The sequence below is a fragment of the Melopsittacus undulatus genome, chromosome 5 (genome assembly GCF_012275295.1).
Source record: "Melopsittacus undulatus isolate bMelUnd1 chromosome 5, bMelUnd1.mat.Z, whole genome shotgun sequence".
In the NCBI taxonomy this organism is placed as follows: Eukaryota; Metazoa; Chordata; class Aves; order Psittaciformes; family Psittaculidae; genus Melopsittacus; species Melopsittacus undulatus.
The window spans coordinates 49,856,464-49,872,630 of record NC_047531.1 but is presented as its reverse complement, the minus strand read 5'-3'; the positions used below and the strand labels follow the sequence as shown (position 1 = coordinate 49,872,630).

At 41.0% G+C, this 16,167-nt stretch overlaps 1 protein-coding gene across 2 annotated transcripts in view; it reads left to right on the top strand.

Annotated features, from left to right (window-relative positions):
- The window catches only part of TXNRD1 (thioredoxin reductase 1), a 38,716-nt gene extending 26,453 nt beyond the window's left edge, over positions 1 to 12,263 (top strand). For both annotated transcript variants that reach the window (XM_005150431.4, XM_031049917.2), the window contains 4 exons: positions 1,850 to 1,957; positions 4,954 to 5,049; positions 7,248 to 7,382; positions 10,600 to 12,263. In XM_005150431.4, coding sequence (XP_005150488.2) covers positions 1,850 to 1,957; positions 4,954 to 5,049; positions 7,248 to 7,382; positions 10,600 to 10,662 — 402 coding nt within the window. In that variant the 3' untranslated portion in view covers positions 10,663 to 12,263. The remainder of the gene's footprint in view (positions 1 to 1,849; positions 1,958 to 4,953; positions 5,050 to 7,247; positions 7,383 to 10,599) is intronic.
- The last annotated feature ends 3,904 nt before the right edge of the window (positions 12,264 to 16,167 follow it).

Sequence of the window (16,167 nt, the reverse complement as noted above, 5' to 3'; positions counted from 1 at the left end):
TGCAATTCTATGCATATGTCTTAATTTACATTTTATGCCAGATAACTGTCTCTCAAGGTATGAAAATCTTTATGCTGCCAAAGAAAACATCATCTCTTTGTGAATCCACGAATGAGTAATTACTTAGATAGGAACCTGTCTTGCATTGCTGTTGTAACAATTCTGGAAAGGGTGATTGTACAAAACATAATGAAGTGTTACAGATAGGTGGGAAAGAATAGTAAGTAGCATCTTAGTTGATCCCTAGTCACAAAGGAAGTAATTAGAGTTGAAATCTGTAGAAATTAAAATTACTAGAAATGAAATGGAGCTGATCAGCCTGTTAGTCTGTTATGGCAAAATGACTAATTGGCTGGATATGGGGATAGCAGTGGATGTTCTTTACTTTGACTCAGGTAAAGACTTTTGCCAGTGTCTCCACAACATTCTCGTAGACAAACTGATGAAGTACAGGCGAGGTAAGTGGGGAGTGAGGTGCATTAAGAACTGGCTGAACTGCCAGGTTCAAAGGGCTGTGACCAGCATTATAAAGACCAGCTGATTGCCAGTCACTAGTGGCACACCACAGGGTTGGATACGTGGTCCAGTACTGTTTAGCATCTTCATTATTTCATTAATGATGAGACAGAGTGCACCCTCAGCAGATTTGCAGACGATACGAAACTCGGGGTAAATGAGTGATGCAGCCAGTGTTTGTGCTGCAGCTCAGAGGGACCTCATCAGGCTGGAGCAATGGGCTGACAGGGATCTTGGGGAGTTCAGAAAGGATATGTGCAAAGTCCTGCCCCTGGCAGGGGTGTAGCCCTATGCACCAGCATAGCCTGTTGACCCACCAGCTGGAAAGCAGCTGTGCAGAGGAAGCCTCAGGGAGGCCTGGAGGACAAGTTGACCATGAGCCAGCAATGTCCCCTCATGGCAAACAGTGACATCCTGAGCTGCATCCTGCAGATGCACCCTAGCAGAGCATTGCCAGCAGGTGAAGAGGTGAAGTGACCTTTGCTCCTCCTCTTGGCTCTGATGAAACAAGTGTGGATTCTGTGTCCAGTTTGGGGCTCCCCAGCACAGGAGGGACAGGGCAAGTCCAGCAAAGGGCCATGACTATGATTAAGGGACTGGAGCATCTGACATAAGAGGAGAGGCTGACTCAGCTGGGAATTTTTATACACTGCAGAAGACATGGCTTTGGGGCTCTTATATAAATGTGTGTTTATGGTATAGAGTAAAGAAGACGGAGCCAGACTCCAACAGTATGAAATGCAAGGACAGGAGGCAATGGGTTAAAACTGAAACACAGGAAAGTTGCTTTTAAACATAAGAGAAAACTTCTTTACAGTGAGGGGGGGTCAGGCCCAGAGGTTGCCCAGAGAAGGAACCTCTAGAACACTCTAAAGACCCAGTGAAGTCAGGGTCAGTGTTTGCCTTTCATGGTATGTGATTGGGCACACACTATCAGCTCTAGTTCTAGCTGTGCCCCCAGATAGCTGTAGCTCATGTCTTTTGTTCTTTGGTCTTGCCTAGACTACAGTTCATGTAAAAGATGTTTTTTTGGATGGTGGTGGTTTCTTTGCATCATCCCCAGCTAAAAATAGCATGCTTTGTAGAAGCAGTTAACAGTCTACTTTTTATCTCCTGTTTAACCTGCAATCTGATACATTTTTAAAAAGGGCACTGGATTTTTTCTTCCTTTAATCTATGCATACTAATGTCAGTGTGGCTTTAAATTGTCCTTCTGTTTAGGAATTATGAATGTTCCAACTTCCCTTCCTGTCTTTCAGGCTGCTGAGTTTTTACCCAGTGTGCTGATTTTATTACTGATGTTGTGTTGTGTTTTGTTTCAAATGCCACACAGTGTGACTATGTGAATGTTCCAACTACTGTATTCACTCCTTTGGAGTATGGAGCATGTGGGTATACTGAAGAGGCTGCGGTGGAGAAGTTTGGGGAGGAAAACATTGAGGTAAATGCCTTCGATTCATCTGGATTTGAAGTTCCCAATTTGTAATTTAAAATAACGTCAAGAATCAATTTAAACAGCATTCTGTGCTCTGATGTAAGCCAGGAGGTGACTAGGTACATTTTTATCTCCTATGTTGTAAAAATAGCCCCCAGTTCCGATGGCTCTAATTGCAAATATATTCCATTTTTAGCAAACAGGGTTTGAAGGTGGAATATTTGGTTTAAAAATAGAAGGCAGTTTCTTTGTGTCTGCAAATACTTAAGGACAAATTAAAGCTGTGTATGTGCTGGAAGCAATGCGTTGGCTTTAATGTCAAAATGGGTGGAGCTTTTTGTAGCTACAGTGTGGCAAATTCCTTGCCATGGTGATGGCACATACCTCCCTGTATAGTCAAACAGGAAAAATTAGCATAACACTTGGCTTTATAAACTAAAATCACCATAGAGCGGTAGATGTGGTTTTTCTTGATTTCAGTAAGGCATTTGATACTGTCTCCCACAGCATTCTCATAGATAAGCTAAGAAAGTGTGGGCTTGACGATCAGGTAGTGAGGTGGATCAAGAACTGGTTGAAAGGAAGAAGGCAGAGAGTTGTGGTCAATAGCACAGAATCTAGCTGGAGGTCTGTGGCTAGTGGAGTCCCTCAGGGGTCGGTGCTGGGACCAGTGCTGTTTAATATTTTCATCAACGACCTGGATGAGGGAACTGAGTGTACCCTCAGCAAGTTCGCTGATGACACTAAACTGGGAGGAGTGGCTGACACACCAGAAGGCTGTGTTGCCATTCAGCGAGACCTGGACAGGCTGGAGAGTTGGGCAGGGAGAAACTTGATGAAATTCAACAAGAGCAAGTGTAGAGTCTTGCACCTGGGGAAGAACAACCCCATGTACCAGTACAGGCTGGGGGTTGACCTGCTGGAAAGGAGTGAAGGGGAAAGGGACCTGGGGGTCCGGGTGGATAGGAGGATGACCATGAGACAGCAATGTGCCCTTGTGGCCAAGAAGGCAAATGGCATCCTGGGGTGCATTAGAAAGGGTGTGGTTAGTAGGGCAAGAGAGGTTCTCCTCCCCCTCTACTCTGCCTTGGTGAGGCCGCATCTGGAATATTGCATCCAGTTCTGGGCCCCTCAGTTCAAGAAGGACAGGGAATTGCTTGAAAGAGTCCAGCGCAGAGCCACAAAGGTGATGAAGGGAGTGGAACACCTCCCTTATGAGGAGAGGCTGAGGGAGCTGGGTCTCTTTAGCTTGGAGAAGACTGAGGGGTGAGCTCATCAGTGTTTACAAATATGTAAAGGGTGGGTGTCAGGATGATGGAGCTAGGCTTTTTTCAGTGATATCCAGTGATAGGACAAGGGGCAATGGGTGTAAACTGGAGCATAGGAGGTTCCACGTTAACAACAGGAAGAACTTCTTTACTGTGAGAGTGGCAGAGCACTGGAACAGGTTGCTCAGGGGGGTTGTGGAGTCTCCTGCATTGGAGATATTCAAGGTCCGCCTGGACAAGTTCCTGTGTGATGTACTCTAGGTTACCCTGCTCTTGCAGGGGGGTTGGACTAGATGATCTTTCGAGGTCCCTTCCAACCCTCGGGATTCTGTGATTCTGTGTTCTTAATTTTACTCACATGAGTAATCCCTTCTAATTCACTGGCATTGCTGGTCAAGAGTGAAATTAGGCATATGTAAGCACTTAGTGCCTGAGACTGTTCTTACAAAGCACTATACAGAAATTACAGGAAGCATGAGGAGAGGGCGTCTGACAACAAACTGAACTTTTGTGCTCCGTAGAGATCACCTGGGGAGAATTATCTGGGGAAATACACAGATAAGTTGGGGTTCGTGAAGCTGAGAATTTGCCTCTCTCTTAGCTTTGTCAGTTTACATTTTGAAATTGCAGTGTGGAGAAAAGAAGTAAATATAACTCCAAACAGCAGCATGTCAAGTGCCATTAACCTGACTACAGGGCAAAAGGCTTGAGTTCTGCCCACAAAGTTTGTATGTACCCATTCCAATGTTTGTAACCAAGTCAAATTCTTGCTGTTACATTGTGAAACATGAGACTCTGTTGTAGAAAGCGCACTTTGAATTTCCAGAGCCATTTTACGAAATGTGCATCCAGAAGCATTTGTGTCTAAGAGAGGGTTAAGAACTTACTCAGTTTATTCTGACCTTTTTATCATGTCACCATATTGGCTTTTGCAAGCTTCAGTAAGATTATCGAGTTGCATCTGTCATTCAGACCTGATGAATTTCAGTTTCAGATAATGATATTTATGAATGCTTTGTAACCCATTAATGAGGATAAACATCAAACTGGCTCTGCTGGTTTGTGAAGGAACTTATTTTTTACTGGAATTGTGAGCAATTAAAAAATTATTTCAGATAGTTATCAATTTGAGATTAGCTTGTAGTGAGAGCTCTTTGGAGTTCCAGGTAGAACTGTGCCTTAAAACACCCCATCATTTACTGAGATACATCCCGTACAGGTGTACGAGCAGCCTTATTTGCAGTTATGAATCTGTCCAGTGATGCTTTCTGGGGCAGACAGGGATATGCGGTGGTGTTTCTCTAATGTGCTTTCCATTTTGCACTGATACATAATCTCATCTGTCCTAAACCCAGGCTCAGAGACTGTTTCTTCCCTTTTTCTGCTCTGAGAAGTATCTTTGCCTTTGTTCCAGGTAGAAGCAGACACAATACAGCCTTCTCTGAGGAAAGCTTGTAATTGTCTAGTTTAATGAGAGCATGATGTACTGCATCCTGGAAGTGTAATATGCTTACGGCTTTTTTCTTCTTTTTTAATTATTGGATGACATTAGTGCCTGTTTTGTAGAGGTTTCCTTTGACATTCGTCAAGGGGAAGGAGTCTCACCCTTATGTCAGATACTCCAAATGCTATGTGCATGGCTCATTATTTAAGATAATCTGGCGGGTTTTGGAAGATCGTGTTCTCTGCTGTGAAATTACTCAACTGTTTTTCTAACCTGTGTTGTATTTACAGGTGTACCATAGTCACTTCTGGCCACTGGAATGGACTGTGCCATCCAGAGACAACAACAAATGCTACGCAAAGATAATTTGCAATATTCAAGACAGTGTAAGTGCATCCTTTATTCCAAGGAAAAGAGCAGCTATACGTTCATCATAGGGACTATTGGTACCACAGCTATAAATATGCTATTTTAAACAAATTAACATGAATTTATTTTTTCCTACCTTTTGAAATATGATAAATATTTATAGAGATACTTTTGTTGATACAAAAATGATGCTTAGTAAAACAGAAAATTCTGCCTTTGCTGTTGGTATGTGATACTTATTCCACATGTGTAAAGTAAGAAATATGTCTAAGATGGTTCATTAGCTTTTAAATTGAGTGAATTAATGCATGTAAAAATGCTTAGAAGTTTTAAGTTTATCTTATTCTCCCTCACCAAACTGGAACATCCTTGACTGAGAGATTCTGAAATTGAGGTCTCTCAGAAGCCATCACAACTTGTAACCTATGCAAATCCATACGTGTCTATAAAACTCTTGAGTTCGTTCTAACAGGATTAATGTATCTTGCCGCACAAATCTCATTTAAGGTGATAATGCCAGGATTATTCTTGGACTAGCATAAAATTTCCTGGCAGTGGAAATGTACAATACCTTCTGAAGCACAAGCAAAATCACTAATTGGTTGAAAGAATTGGTGTGCCTCTCTCTGAATGATCGTTATCTTTTTAATAAAAATTCAGTTGATTTTAATCATATCAGTTACTGTGAAGCATAATTTGATGATAAAATGTATTCCTGTTAAGATAGTGGCATAGAGTTACCAGTCCTAAAAAAGATTTTGATCTATTTTACCTATTTTTATGTTTTGGTTTTTTTTTTATTGTTAGATATACATTTATCTTCCTCCAGTCTTTCTAAGCAACATGTCACCATTTTGTAAGATTTTCAAACCTGTCTGATTTGCCCATGTCCTCTTTCTGGAGTAGTCTGCAACCCATGTTTGTATTTCTAATTCAAAGTTACTGAAGAAAACTAAAAGGTTTAATGTTGATTTAAAGTGTTCCATTAATTTGTTTCCATTTCTTGACCTGAGAATTTGGAACATCTAGGGGTAGAATTGAAAGTTACCCTGAATGAAAAATAGTTCAGTAACTATTTGAAACTGCAGTTACCTCAGTTTCATTACTATGGTTTCATTTTTACATACGTCCATGTTTTTAAAGGAAAATAAGGATAATTCCATTTAGCTATTTCCTAATTATAGCTTTTCCTATTTAAATAAGCTCTGTGGTAAATCTCATTCCTCAGGCTTACTGAAAGAAAAATAACCTTTCGATGTACTGAATATCCACACTCTGTTACATGTAATGTTTAGTGGGAAGAGCAGATAACTCTTGATACCCAACTGGGCTACACCTATGCTCAGCAAAATCTGATTAATGCTCTGAAAGCCACTAAAGCCTGCAGCAGTTGGCATTTGTTAAGAGACACTTGATTTTCTTAGAGAAGCAAGCTTTTCTTTAAGAAAAGCAGGTCAAGTCAGTGCAGCTTGTTCTGCTGAGTGTTTGCTGAGGATATACATGCAATTTGATGTATTTTTCAATCTAACAATGGTATAGAGATGAGAAGTGTGAAGCAATAGTATCTTCCTTGTAATGGAATGGATGTCTTTCAGTTTGCTTTGCCAGTCTCTAGGTATATTATCTCCTAATGACAGGGAACACAGGGCAAACATCAGTTTAGTTATAATATAGTTCTTGCCACATCTGGTTACCGAGAACTTCAGCTTGTGGCCTTCTCCTATAATCACCTGTCAGACTGAAAGTTCTTCAGTAGATACACACCTAACATAGGCACTGTTGTTGCAAACCTTTATGCAAAGTGCTCATCCATACTTAGGCAAGCAGCCTGTGGGAATGAGTGGAATTGCTCACCTGAGCAAAATTTAAATGCAGGTTTGAAATTTGGACATGCACAATAATGAAGCATAGAACATGGTGTGTGTTTAATTTGTATGCCACTGATGTAAATGGAGGACCTCTGCACAAAACTGTAAGGAGGCTGGTTGGTGATTCTTAGTTGAACCTTTTCCTTTTCAGAGAACAAAATTATACCCACAATTTCCCATCTGTTGGTGTTAATAATTGATAGTTCACATTTGTGTGGTTACATTAATTTGTGGTATGTTTTGTGAGCTGATTAAATTATATAGTCTGAGTAAGAAAACCTGACATGTTGTCTAAAGAGAACTGAATGCATGACTTGTGCTTGTATTTTATTATCTTTGACACTCAGGAGCGAGTCATTGGTTTCCATGTCCTTGGTCCAAATGCTGGAGAAGTCACCCAAGGGTTTGCAGCTGCTATGAAATGTGGGATCACAAAAGAACAGTTGGACAACACCATAGGAATTCATCCCGTGTGTGCAGAGGTGAGTATATGAAGTCACTTCATAGCCCAGCTTTGCTACTGTTTTGAAGTAAGGTGCTGGAAATCTAAATAGCAGAACTCTATTAAAGAATTCCCAATCTGGGGGAAGGCAGGGGAGAGGTAAAGACAGGAAAGGATCTGGTTTTAATATTTAGAAATCTAACATTTACGTTTAATCTGGGATTATTTTAAGCTTTTTTTGTTACCATGTTCATTTGTGAGATGTTTATGATCTCCCTAATCCATTGTGCTCTCTGCTGGGAAGTACAGAATTTTCCTTCCACTCAAAAGATCCATTTAGGAAGGCTTTAAATACTTTTCAGTTAAAGTGGTTGTCAAAGTTAATTTTTTTTAGATAAGTGTGCTCAAAATAGGCTCACAAACTGGTGCTGTGGAAGGGGACAGTTTTTCTGTTCTGCCCTTTTAAAGATCTCTCCTTTACTTTCGAAGTGAAGACATGAGGCCACACAAAAACATTTCTTCTTGTGTTTATCTTGCTGTTCCTCATTAATGAAGAGCTTAATTTTCTGAAGTGGGTGGGGGACAACTCCTCCCAGGTGTCAGTCAGAGATGCTCCACTGATATTAGTAGCATTAGGACCAGTTTATATTAGCTGAGGATCCCTGCAAACTGTTTATGATCTTTGTACGTCTCTGTACAGAATCTCTGTGTTAGGTACAAAGTGTTGCAAGAGTTCACCAGGATGCTGCTCTGCAGAAGCAAAGTCTGCTTCTCTTGTGTTTCAGAGTGATACAGTATAAGCAATAGAATATGAACTGCATTAATGGAATGGACTGCTAACAATCTGAATCATCTTCAAAGCATCCACAACATAGATTCTGTTTTGTGGGGTTTTTTTGTAGTATCATCTAACAGTGTTCTTAGAAGCCCTTGAAAAGGGGTAGCAGGTTCTTATGTTAGCAGGGGCCCTGTGTAGGGGGAACTCTGAGGGAGGCATTCAAACCTGTGAAGTCAAGTGGGATATTAGCATATGCAGTGTGAAGAGAGGATGATAGTCATAATTTATTCTGGACATCTGAGCTGCTAAAATTGAAACTGAATAGAATGATGATTAGACATAATTTAGGGAGGTAATTTCAGATAATCATATTTGTTTGAGTGGGGGAGGAAGAAATTGGCTCAGGAGAAATACACTGTTTAAAAGCTCCAGGGAACAGCGATCATTTTTTAGTGCCAGTCTTCAAAAGGTTTTTTTTATGCCTGTTACTTAATTTAATCTCTTAAGCAGTAAACAAAAATCAAAGTGCAACATGGTATTCCTTGATTTTAAAAAATGCTTTTCAATTGCTTGGAATCTGTGAGGACTGCACATATCTGGATTAATAGAATGATGGGTATTATCAGCATTCTTTTTGTCTTGAGGCCATGTAAAAGCTAAGGAAAAGGAAGTCTGACCTGAGCTGGAAAGGGAAAGTGTTGCAGGGTCAGATGCTGACATCTTCACTGGCATAAGTACTAATTTGTTGCACGAAGTCTCCTGTGAAACATGGTATCATTCAACTAGAAGAAGACTGTAAGACTTGAGAGTCCCTTTTCTCACTGCTTACAAATTGGGTCCAGATTTCACTTCTTTTATTTGACCAGCATTTTATTCCGCAGAAAACGAGTTCTGAACAGAATATTTGCAAGGTAAAGTACAAATAATTGTAAGCACAGAGTTGGTAGGAGCTCAGCCTTGCAGAGAACTACCTCTCAGCCTTGACTGTACTGCGCTGCTTTAAATACAGGCATTTATAATCAACCATCTGTGATGAGGAGAAAGTGTCTTCTGAAAGCTGGGATGATTCTTCAAGTTAGCTAATGATGGCTTTCCACCCATTGGATCTAAGGTTTTGTCTTCATTTGAATAACTAAGAAAATCTGTCAAAACCCTCATGTTTCCAGTAATTATGAAATGACTACCAGCTGGCTTCCTAGAGTTAGGGAGCTGTACGATTCTTACAGGCACTTGGACTGGCTAACACACCCAGAGCTTGCAGTCAGGCCAAGAAGAAAGCAGATAAATTTTGCACTTTTTAATCTTTGTCTTTCAGAGTGAAATAATAATAAATGGAGATTCCCGTACATTGTCAGTCTGTGGATCAGAACTGAAGAGTTAGAAACACTGTCTCAAGCTATGCAGTATAGTTTGAATATATTGCTGTTGTTCTCCCATGTATATTAGACATGTATTTGTCTTCCTGATTAGTGCTTAGTGCTTTACCTGTTTATAGAAAGTGGAATAGGTATATCATTTACTGATGTTCTCTGAAGAGCTGCTAGCAGCCTTACTGCAGCAAAGCTTCTATTGGAGAATTGGAGGGCTTTCAGATCCCCATTATCTTTAGATACGTCAGTGTTATTTGCATAACTAAAATGTGTATGTACTTCATTCTGTGCTAAGTTTATTCTTCCTAATGGCTTTGATGAGAGCTAATTATTGCAACTTTGAACCATTTAGATAGATGTGGTTTTGATTTCAATTTTTCCTTTCTATATTATATCTATGCAAAGCTATGCAATTATTTGCATGGTAAAGGTCTAATATTAAACAAGTTCTTGTAGAATTCTTCCTCTAGAATTTTGATACCTTTCAATTTTACAATAATTATTCTTGAATATGTTGTTTTCTTTAATGAGACTTGAAAGCAGTAAAGATTGGACTTTTTCCAAATAGATTTACTGAGTGTTTTCTTAACTATTGTCCAGAGGATACAGATCCCACATCATACCACATAATACCTACATCACCAATCAGTTTCACATTTCTGTAATATCTAGAAAGGTACAAAGACAAAATTTATGTTCTCTCCAAATGCTGTAGCCTTGGGTTAACTTCACTTTCCCTCCAAATAAGTTATCTTTGAGCCATAAAGACACTTACTCATTAGGTGTAAAGAGTGGAGTTTATTATTTCTGAGCTCATTCCCACTGTAAACACTTAGGAGCATTAAAACAAAAGGTGGTATAAAGCCATGTGATTTTCTTAATTCTTTCTTTTCCACTGTAACAGGAAGGCTATAAAGCAAATTGAGAGAAGAAAGGGTATTTGTATGTTTGCTTTTCAGTGGCAAGGAGTCTAAATGTGTTGGGTTTGTTCCTATTTTATTACCTTAAGAAATGACAGTGATTTTGAGCATTAAGTGCAAGTTGATCTTCCAAAAAAGGAGAAATTTTAGCCATATTAAAGGTCTTCTCTTTATTTTTTCTCTGTTCAGATATTCACCACCCTGACCGTGACTAAACGTTCTGGTGAAAATACCCTTTTGTCTGGATGCTGAGGTTAAAGACCTCCCATTCTTGTTATTGCCAGAGGCTGGCTTTCATCGTAGTGTCTGACTTGACTTGTGAAATTCAGAAGAAAGATTTTGGAAGAAGTTGTCCTTAGACATTCCTGCAGAAATGTGTGGATCTTGAGCAGAGCGTCATCCAAAGGAGAAGAGCACTGTGGGAGCTGGGCACTTACGGTGATCGCCTGGCAATTAGCAATGCAATGGGAATATTGACTGCCAAGCTGATGCTTAGCAGAGCATTTAAATGCTTTCATGAAGTCACAGCCTGAAGCCTGCATTGTCTGGTGGGCAGTGATGGAACAACTGCTAGCACAGCTGGACCCCAACTGTTTTGGTTTGGTTTTATTCCTCTCTAGTTTCTTACTTGAACAAAGAACTTCTGGACTCAAGAAAATGACCGCAACTTCAGATAGTTGTATAGTGCCTTTGTGTACTTAGGTTATAACACAGCAGTTGCAAGGTCTCCTTGTGAGCATGTGTTTTATCAGCTTACATGCTTGTGGAGGGGAAGTTGCATCTACATATTTGATCCTATGGAAGAAAATATCCTTGGAAGAGAGTTTAGTGCCTTTTAGAATAACATATTTCTTGGCTTCGAACTGACTCAGTTGTGACTTTTTATTTTAGAACTATTTATTTGTGAAAATGTTCTTAGTGAGGAAGGAAAATACTTTTTACTAAGGCTGTATTATATAGAAAGTTGTGTTTTTTCCTTCTGGAAGTAGCAGCCATGCCTATAACACAGACGTGATCTCCTTAGCTTTATCTTGCAGCTTATGTGATTATAATTAATCCAGTTTGGAACTGACACAATTCCAGTGTGGAATGAATTGTGCTTCCAAGAGCTCTGTACACCTTTACTAAATCTGAATAAGCCCTTCCTTTCTGGGTGAGCTATCATATGTTGCACCATTCCAGCTCTAAATTGGCCACTTTGCGCACAGCAGTATTGAAACTTCCCCTCAGATTAGTGGGCCAGTAGAATTAAAACAATGAACCAAAGAACACTCCCCAAAGCAAACAAACAAGCAAACCTCCCACCCCAGCTCCAAAAACCTGTAATGAAAATTCTATGTAGATACAGGCTAAAATCTGTGTTTAGTTCCATTTGTGTTTTGATTTATATTTAAAAAAAGACTTTCAAAACAGGTTTCCATGGGAAATAACAGATTCCTGAATGTTCCTCCTGTGTTGGATAAACTTGCGTACATATTTATTAAGAAATGGTAAAAATGCTTCTCTGTAATGGAAATGAATGGGCTTATTGATCTGGTCTTTCATTTCCCTCTGTTTTAGCAGAAAGGTTTAGGTTACTTTTGTTAAATGGTTCTCAGGAGTTTACTAGTGCGGGCGGTGTGAATAGAGGGTGAGCTCTCTGGCCCTCTGGGCAGAATGCTTTATGCCGAAATTTTTACCTGGTTAATGAATTCCTGTATTTCTACTGAGATTTTGAGAATAGTCTTGTAAGTTATTTTTATAAACTCATGCATAACTGAAGGATTGTTAAACGTGTTTTGTATGTTATCAAGAATGGTCTGTGGTAGCAATTTTCTGGCCAGTTTCTTAAATAAATTGAATATTTGCACAAACAGATTCTCATTTTTATGGCTCTTCCAAGCAAAGAAAACAGGTGACAGCAAGCCAGCTTTTGTTTTTAAAGGCCAGAAGAGGGCACCTTGATAAACCCAGCTGCACTGGATTTTAAAGGTAGGTATTTCTGAGAAGCAGGGCTTGGGGTTATGTTATGTGCTTTATTTTTGCATGTTAAACATTTGAAAAGGGCATACTTAACAATAGGAAACTAATCAGGAAACCAGCCTTCCACTATTTGCACTGGCTGCCATCTATACAATTTCTGGATACCCAGGGGTTCCTGAGCTGTTTGGGTAGCTGCTCTAATTCAAGCATGTGGATAGCAGCATTTCCAGACAAGCCTGTAGGCTAGTCAGATCCTGGAGTGTAGGGATTAAAGACGTGTATGAGCTTGGCTTTGCAAGGTTGGACCCACGTGTGGGTCATGTCATCATTAATAACATGTGTTTTCACCCTATTGGCTTGTAGTTCAGTAATTGTTGGGTTTAATTACTTTTATTTTTTACTTTAAAATTGTGAGTCTTTTCTTGTGTAGAGCTTTTATTTCTCCAGAAGGAAAATGTTTTCAGGTGTGTATTTCTGTGTTGTCTATGCATGATGATACATAGTACATTACAACATCACACGATGCATTGAATGCCAAAGCAAAGTATTTAATGCTTTGATCAAATTAAGCATCCGTTGGGTAATCTGTGCTTTGGAAGCATATACAAGAAAATTTGTTAAGTTAAAGGGTATTTATATTCAGCTTGTATTCATTAGTTATTAACAGTTTTTGGAACTTAATCAAAGTTTAAGTGAGAATCACCTGAAGGAATTACAGATGCAAAGGCAGCAAATTTCACTGATTTTAGGAGGGAGTTAGAACTTCATGGACAGCTCAAAAACTGGTTTTTAATTCTTCTTTTTCTCTTTCTAAGGAACTCCATTGCCACTGATCATTCCCATTTTACCTCTGTCCCCTCTGTGTGGGTTGTTGGAGCAATCCGAACTTTCCTGTAAGTCTTGTATCCCAGCTTGCATCCTGCCTTCCCTCCTTTAAGACCTGCTGCCTGTCCAGAGACTCTGTAGTGTCAGCACTGTGCCGTGGTGCAGGACCAGCTCTCAGACAAGGTGGATCTCCTGAGGATGTTGTGGGTGCTGGAGGTTTCACAGTAGGGCAGGTCTCTTGCTGTGCCTTGTGGGAGGACCTTGCACTCACAAAGCTCTCTAATGATTCTGTCTCTGGCTATACCACTGCAGGTTGACCCTTGCTCTGTGATGCCACGTGGCAGCTGGTGGGTGACTGCTGGTGCACACCATGCAAATGCAAGAGGATGATGAAGGGGCCAGATGGCTGAATCTTATACATAAGACTTGATAGTCTTCCCTCAGGTCAAAATACGGTGTAAATGTTTGTGGTAATACGGCAGCCTTGCCTAGAGGGAAGTGTCACTAGGCCTATCTCTTTGACGACTGGCTTTTCAGATTGCTCAGTTGTCCTCTGCATAGGATGGTGTGAGACTATTTTCTTGACAAGGCCTGTTTGGCCTCCAGAGACAAATCAAACCTTAATAAATAGAAGACATCAGGGGATGTGCCACACCACTGGTCTCCCTTCTGCAGGCACAAAATGTCAGCACAGGGTTTTGGTTTGGGGGCTGCTGGTGGGGAGTAGAGTGGAGAAGGGGCTTGGGCATTTATCAGAGAGGGTGGGAAGATGTGAGGGGCCATGGGTGAAGGCACAATGCAGGGCAGCAGTTGCCACATTGTCTGTGGAGGGTGGCTCCCCAGAGACTGCTGAGCTTGGGAGATGCAGGAGGGCCTTTATTAGGCAGAATTTGACTTTCCTCATACAATTTGTTTTTCATTCAACTGCCCTTTTCATCTCTTCTCCTGTGAAATCTTCTAGTTACAGACTTGTCTGAGTTCTTCCACAGCATTTTTACCTCTTAAAATTACAAACTAAGCTGTCACACTGGGGGATATGTATCAGGTCAGAGAGGGAAGGCTTTCTTTCCCCTAGCAAAGCTTTGCTGAGGACCACCGGTGACTTCTGACCCCCATTGTGTCGGGTGGCCATTGGTTGCCTGCAAGTGATTGCTTTCTTGGAAGACCCCTCCATGAGCATTCCCTGCTGCTGAGCCCATCCCCTGCTGCACTTAGCCACCACAGGCTGAGCCAAATGTCCATTCCCATCTTTAACAGGAGCTGACCTGGGGACATAGTGAAAAATCTGCTGCTAAACCCTAGATGCTTCTTTCTTCTGTGTATACTTGTCTCAGCCACTACTTCTTTTCTTGAGAGTAGGTTTTACTCTAGGTTAGGCACAGAGTAAATGGCACCCTTCCCATCACTGGCTTTCAAAACCAAATAGTAACACATTTAGGCAAAGAATCTGATTTCCCTTTTAATGTCAATCAGGGCATCAGGGCATCCACGATGAGAGCCACACATGTGCCACATGGTGTAATGGAGAGCAAACAGAAGCAGTGACTTGCATTTGGGTTTGACCCAGAGATGATCTTCCCAAGTTAAAAGAAAACTGGCTTCTGCTCCATTATATATATATGTATATATATATACACACATATATTTATAAGTGTGTGTATATATATATATGGACTGTGCGATGAGGTGACTTAGGGTCTCTCCAGGCAATTTTTCCCTTGAGTGACACTTTGGGGCTGCTACATCACAGAAGGAAGATCTCAAAGAGAGAAACTGCATGACATAAGTGAACACTGTTTGGTGTTGCAGCATAACCCCCTCTTGTGAGGAGCCTGGTTGTCTCAACACCACCACTGTATCTGAAAGTAAAAGCTCACAACTTGTAGTAACTACACCGGGGTGCAGGAGGCCCATGATGGAGCCGTGTGTGGCACAGGGCATGGCAGGTCAGTGCTGTGGTGGCAGTAGCAAGGGGGATGCAGACACTCACACGCTCTGTATTTGTGTTTATCTTGACTCTACAAGTACCGCTTTTAGCTCTACAACTGCTAAAAATAACCACCTTAAATTAATGGCCTGTGTTTGCATAATGCTGTTAAACTGTCATTGGTCACTCAACGCTGCACACCCAAGCTGCTGCTTACTGCCTATTTATAGCTTAAGTGAGATTCCTCAAGGTTTCTTTTTGGTAGCTGGAGTCAGATGGGTAATACTGCTTGCACAAGTGTTTGCTGTTTCTTAGGACAGCATTTTCCTGAGTTAAAAAGAACCTCAGCTTACCTGAGCTGGATTTTATAGCTTGTGAGCTGTGAGAGGTGTGTGTCTCCCAGTGCTCTGGCCAGAGTCATGGATGCAAATGCCCTAAAGTCAGGCTGGTGCCTGCCCCATGGGGGCTTGATCTGCTACTGACCTGGCCCCCTGAGGTTACTGGGGTACACAGAGCTTGTGGGTTACTTCTGGAGGATGTTTGATGGGCAGAACCTGTCCCAGGGCTGGCACAGGTGAAGGCAGCCTATTGAGGCTATCTCTATAGATAACCTCGCCTCAGGACCACTCTGAGCAGCTCGTACTGCAGGGCCAGAGGAGGAAACAAAGCAGAGATTCTTCTAACCCCATTAAATGTGTTATTTTTATGGGTCTGACAGATGGGTATCAACCTATGTTTATTTATCAGCTGAGTCACGACGTTAAAAGAAAACAATGGAAATTGTATATGAGGCATGACTCTATGCTCAGTTGGTGATTGGGCTCAGTTTAATGTCTGAGACCAATTAAAGTGCAGTTGTTAGGCTGGGACACTAGATGGGAAACACTTTGGGGTATGTGTATGCATGCTTTTTCAGTTAGGAAGATAAAGAAGAAAAACGCCTGTCAAAGCAAGCGCTAGACTTGACTAGGCTGGAGACATGTACATGATCCATCAGCTGGGTATGCTCTGAAGTATCTTTGAAGGTGAAGCCATGGTGGGAA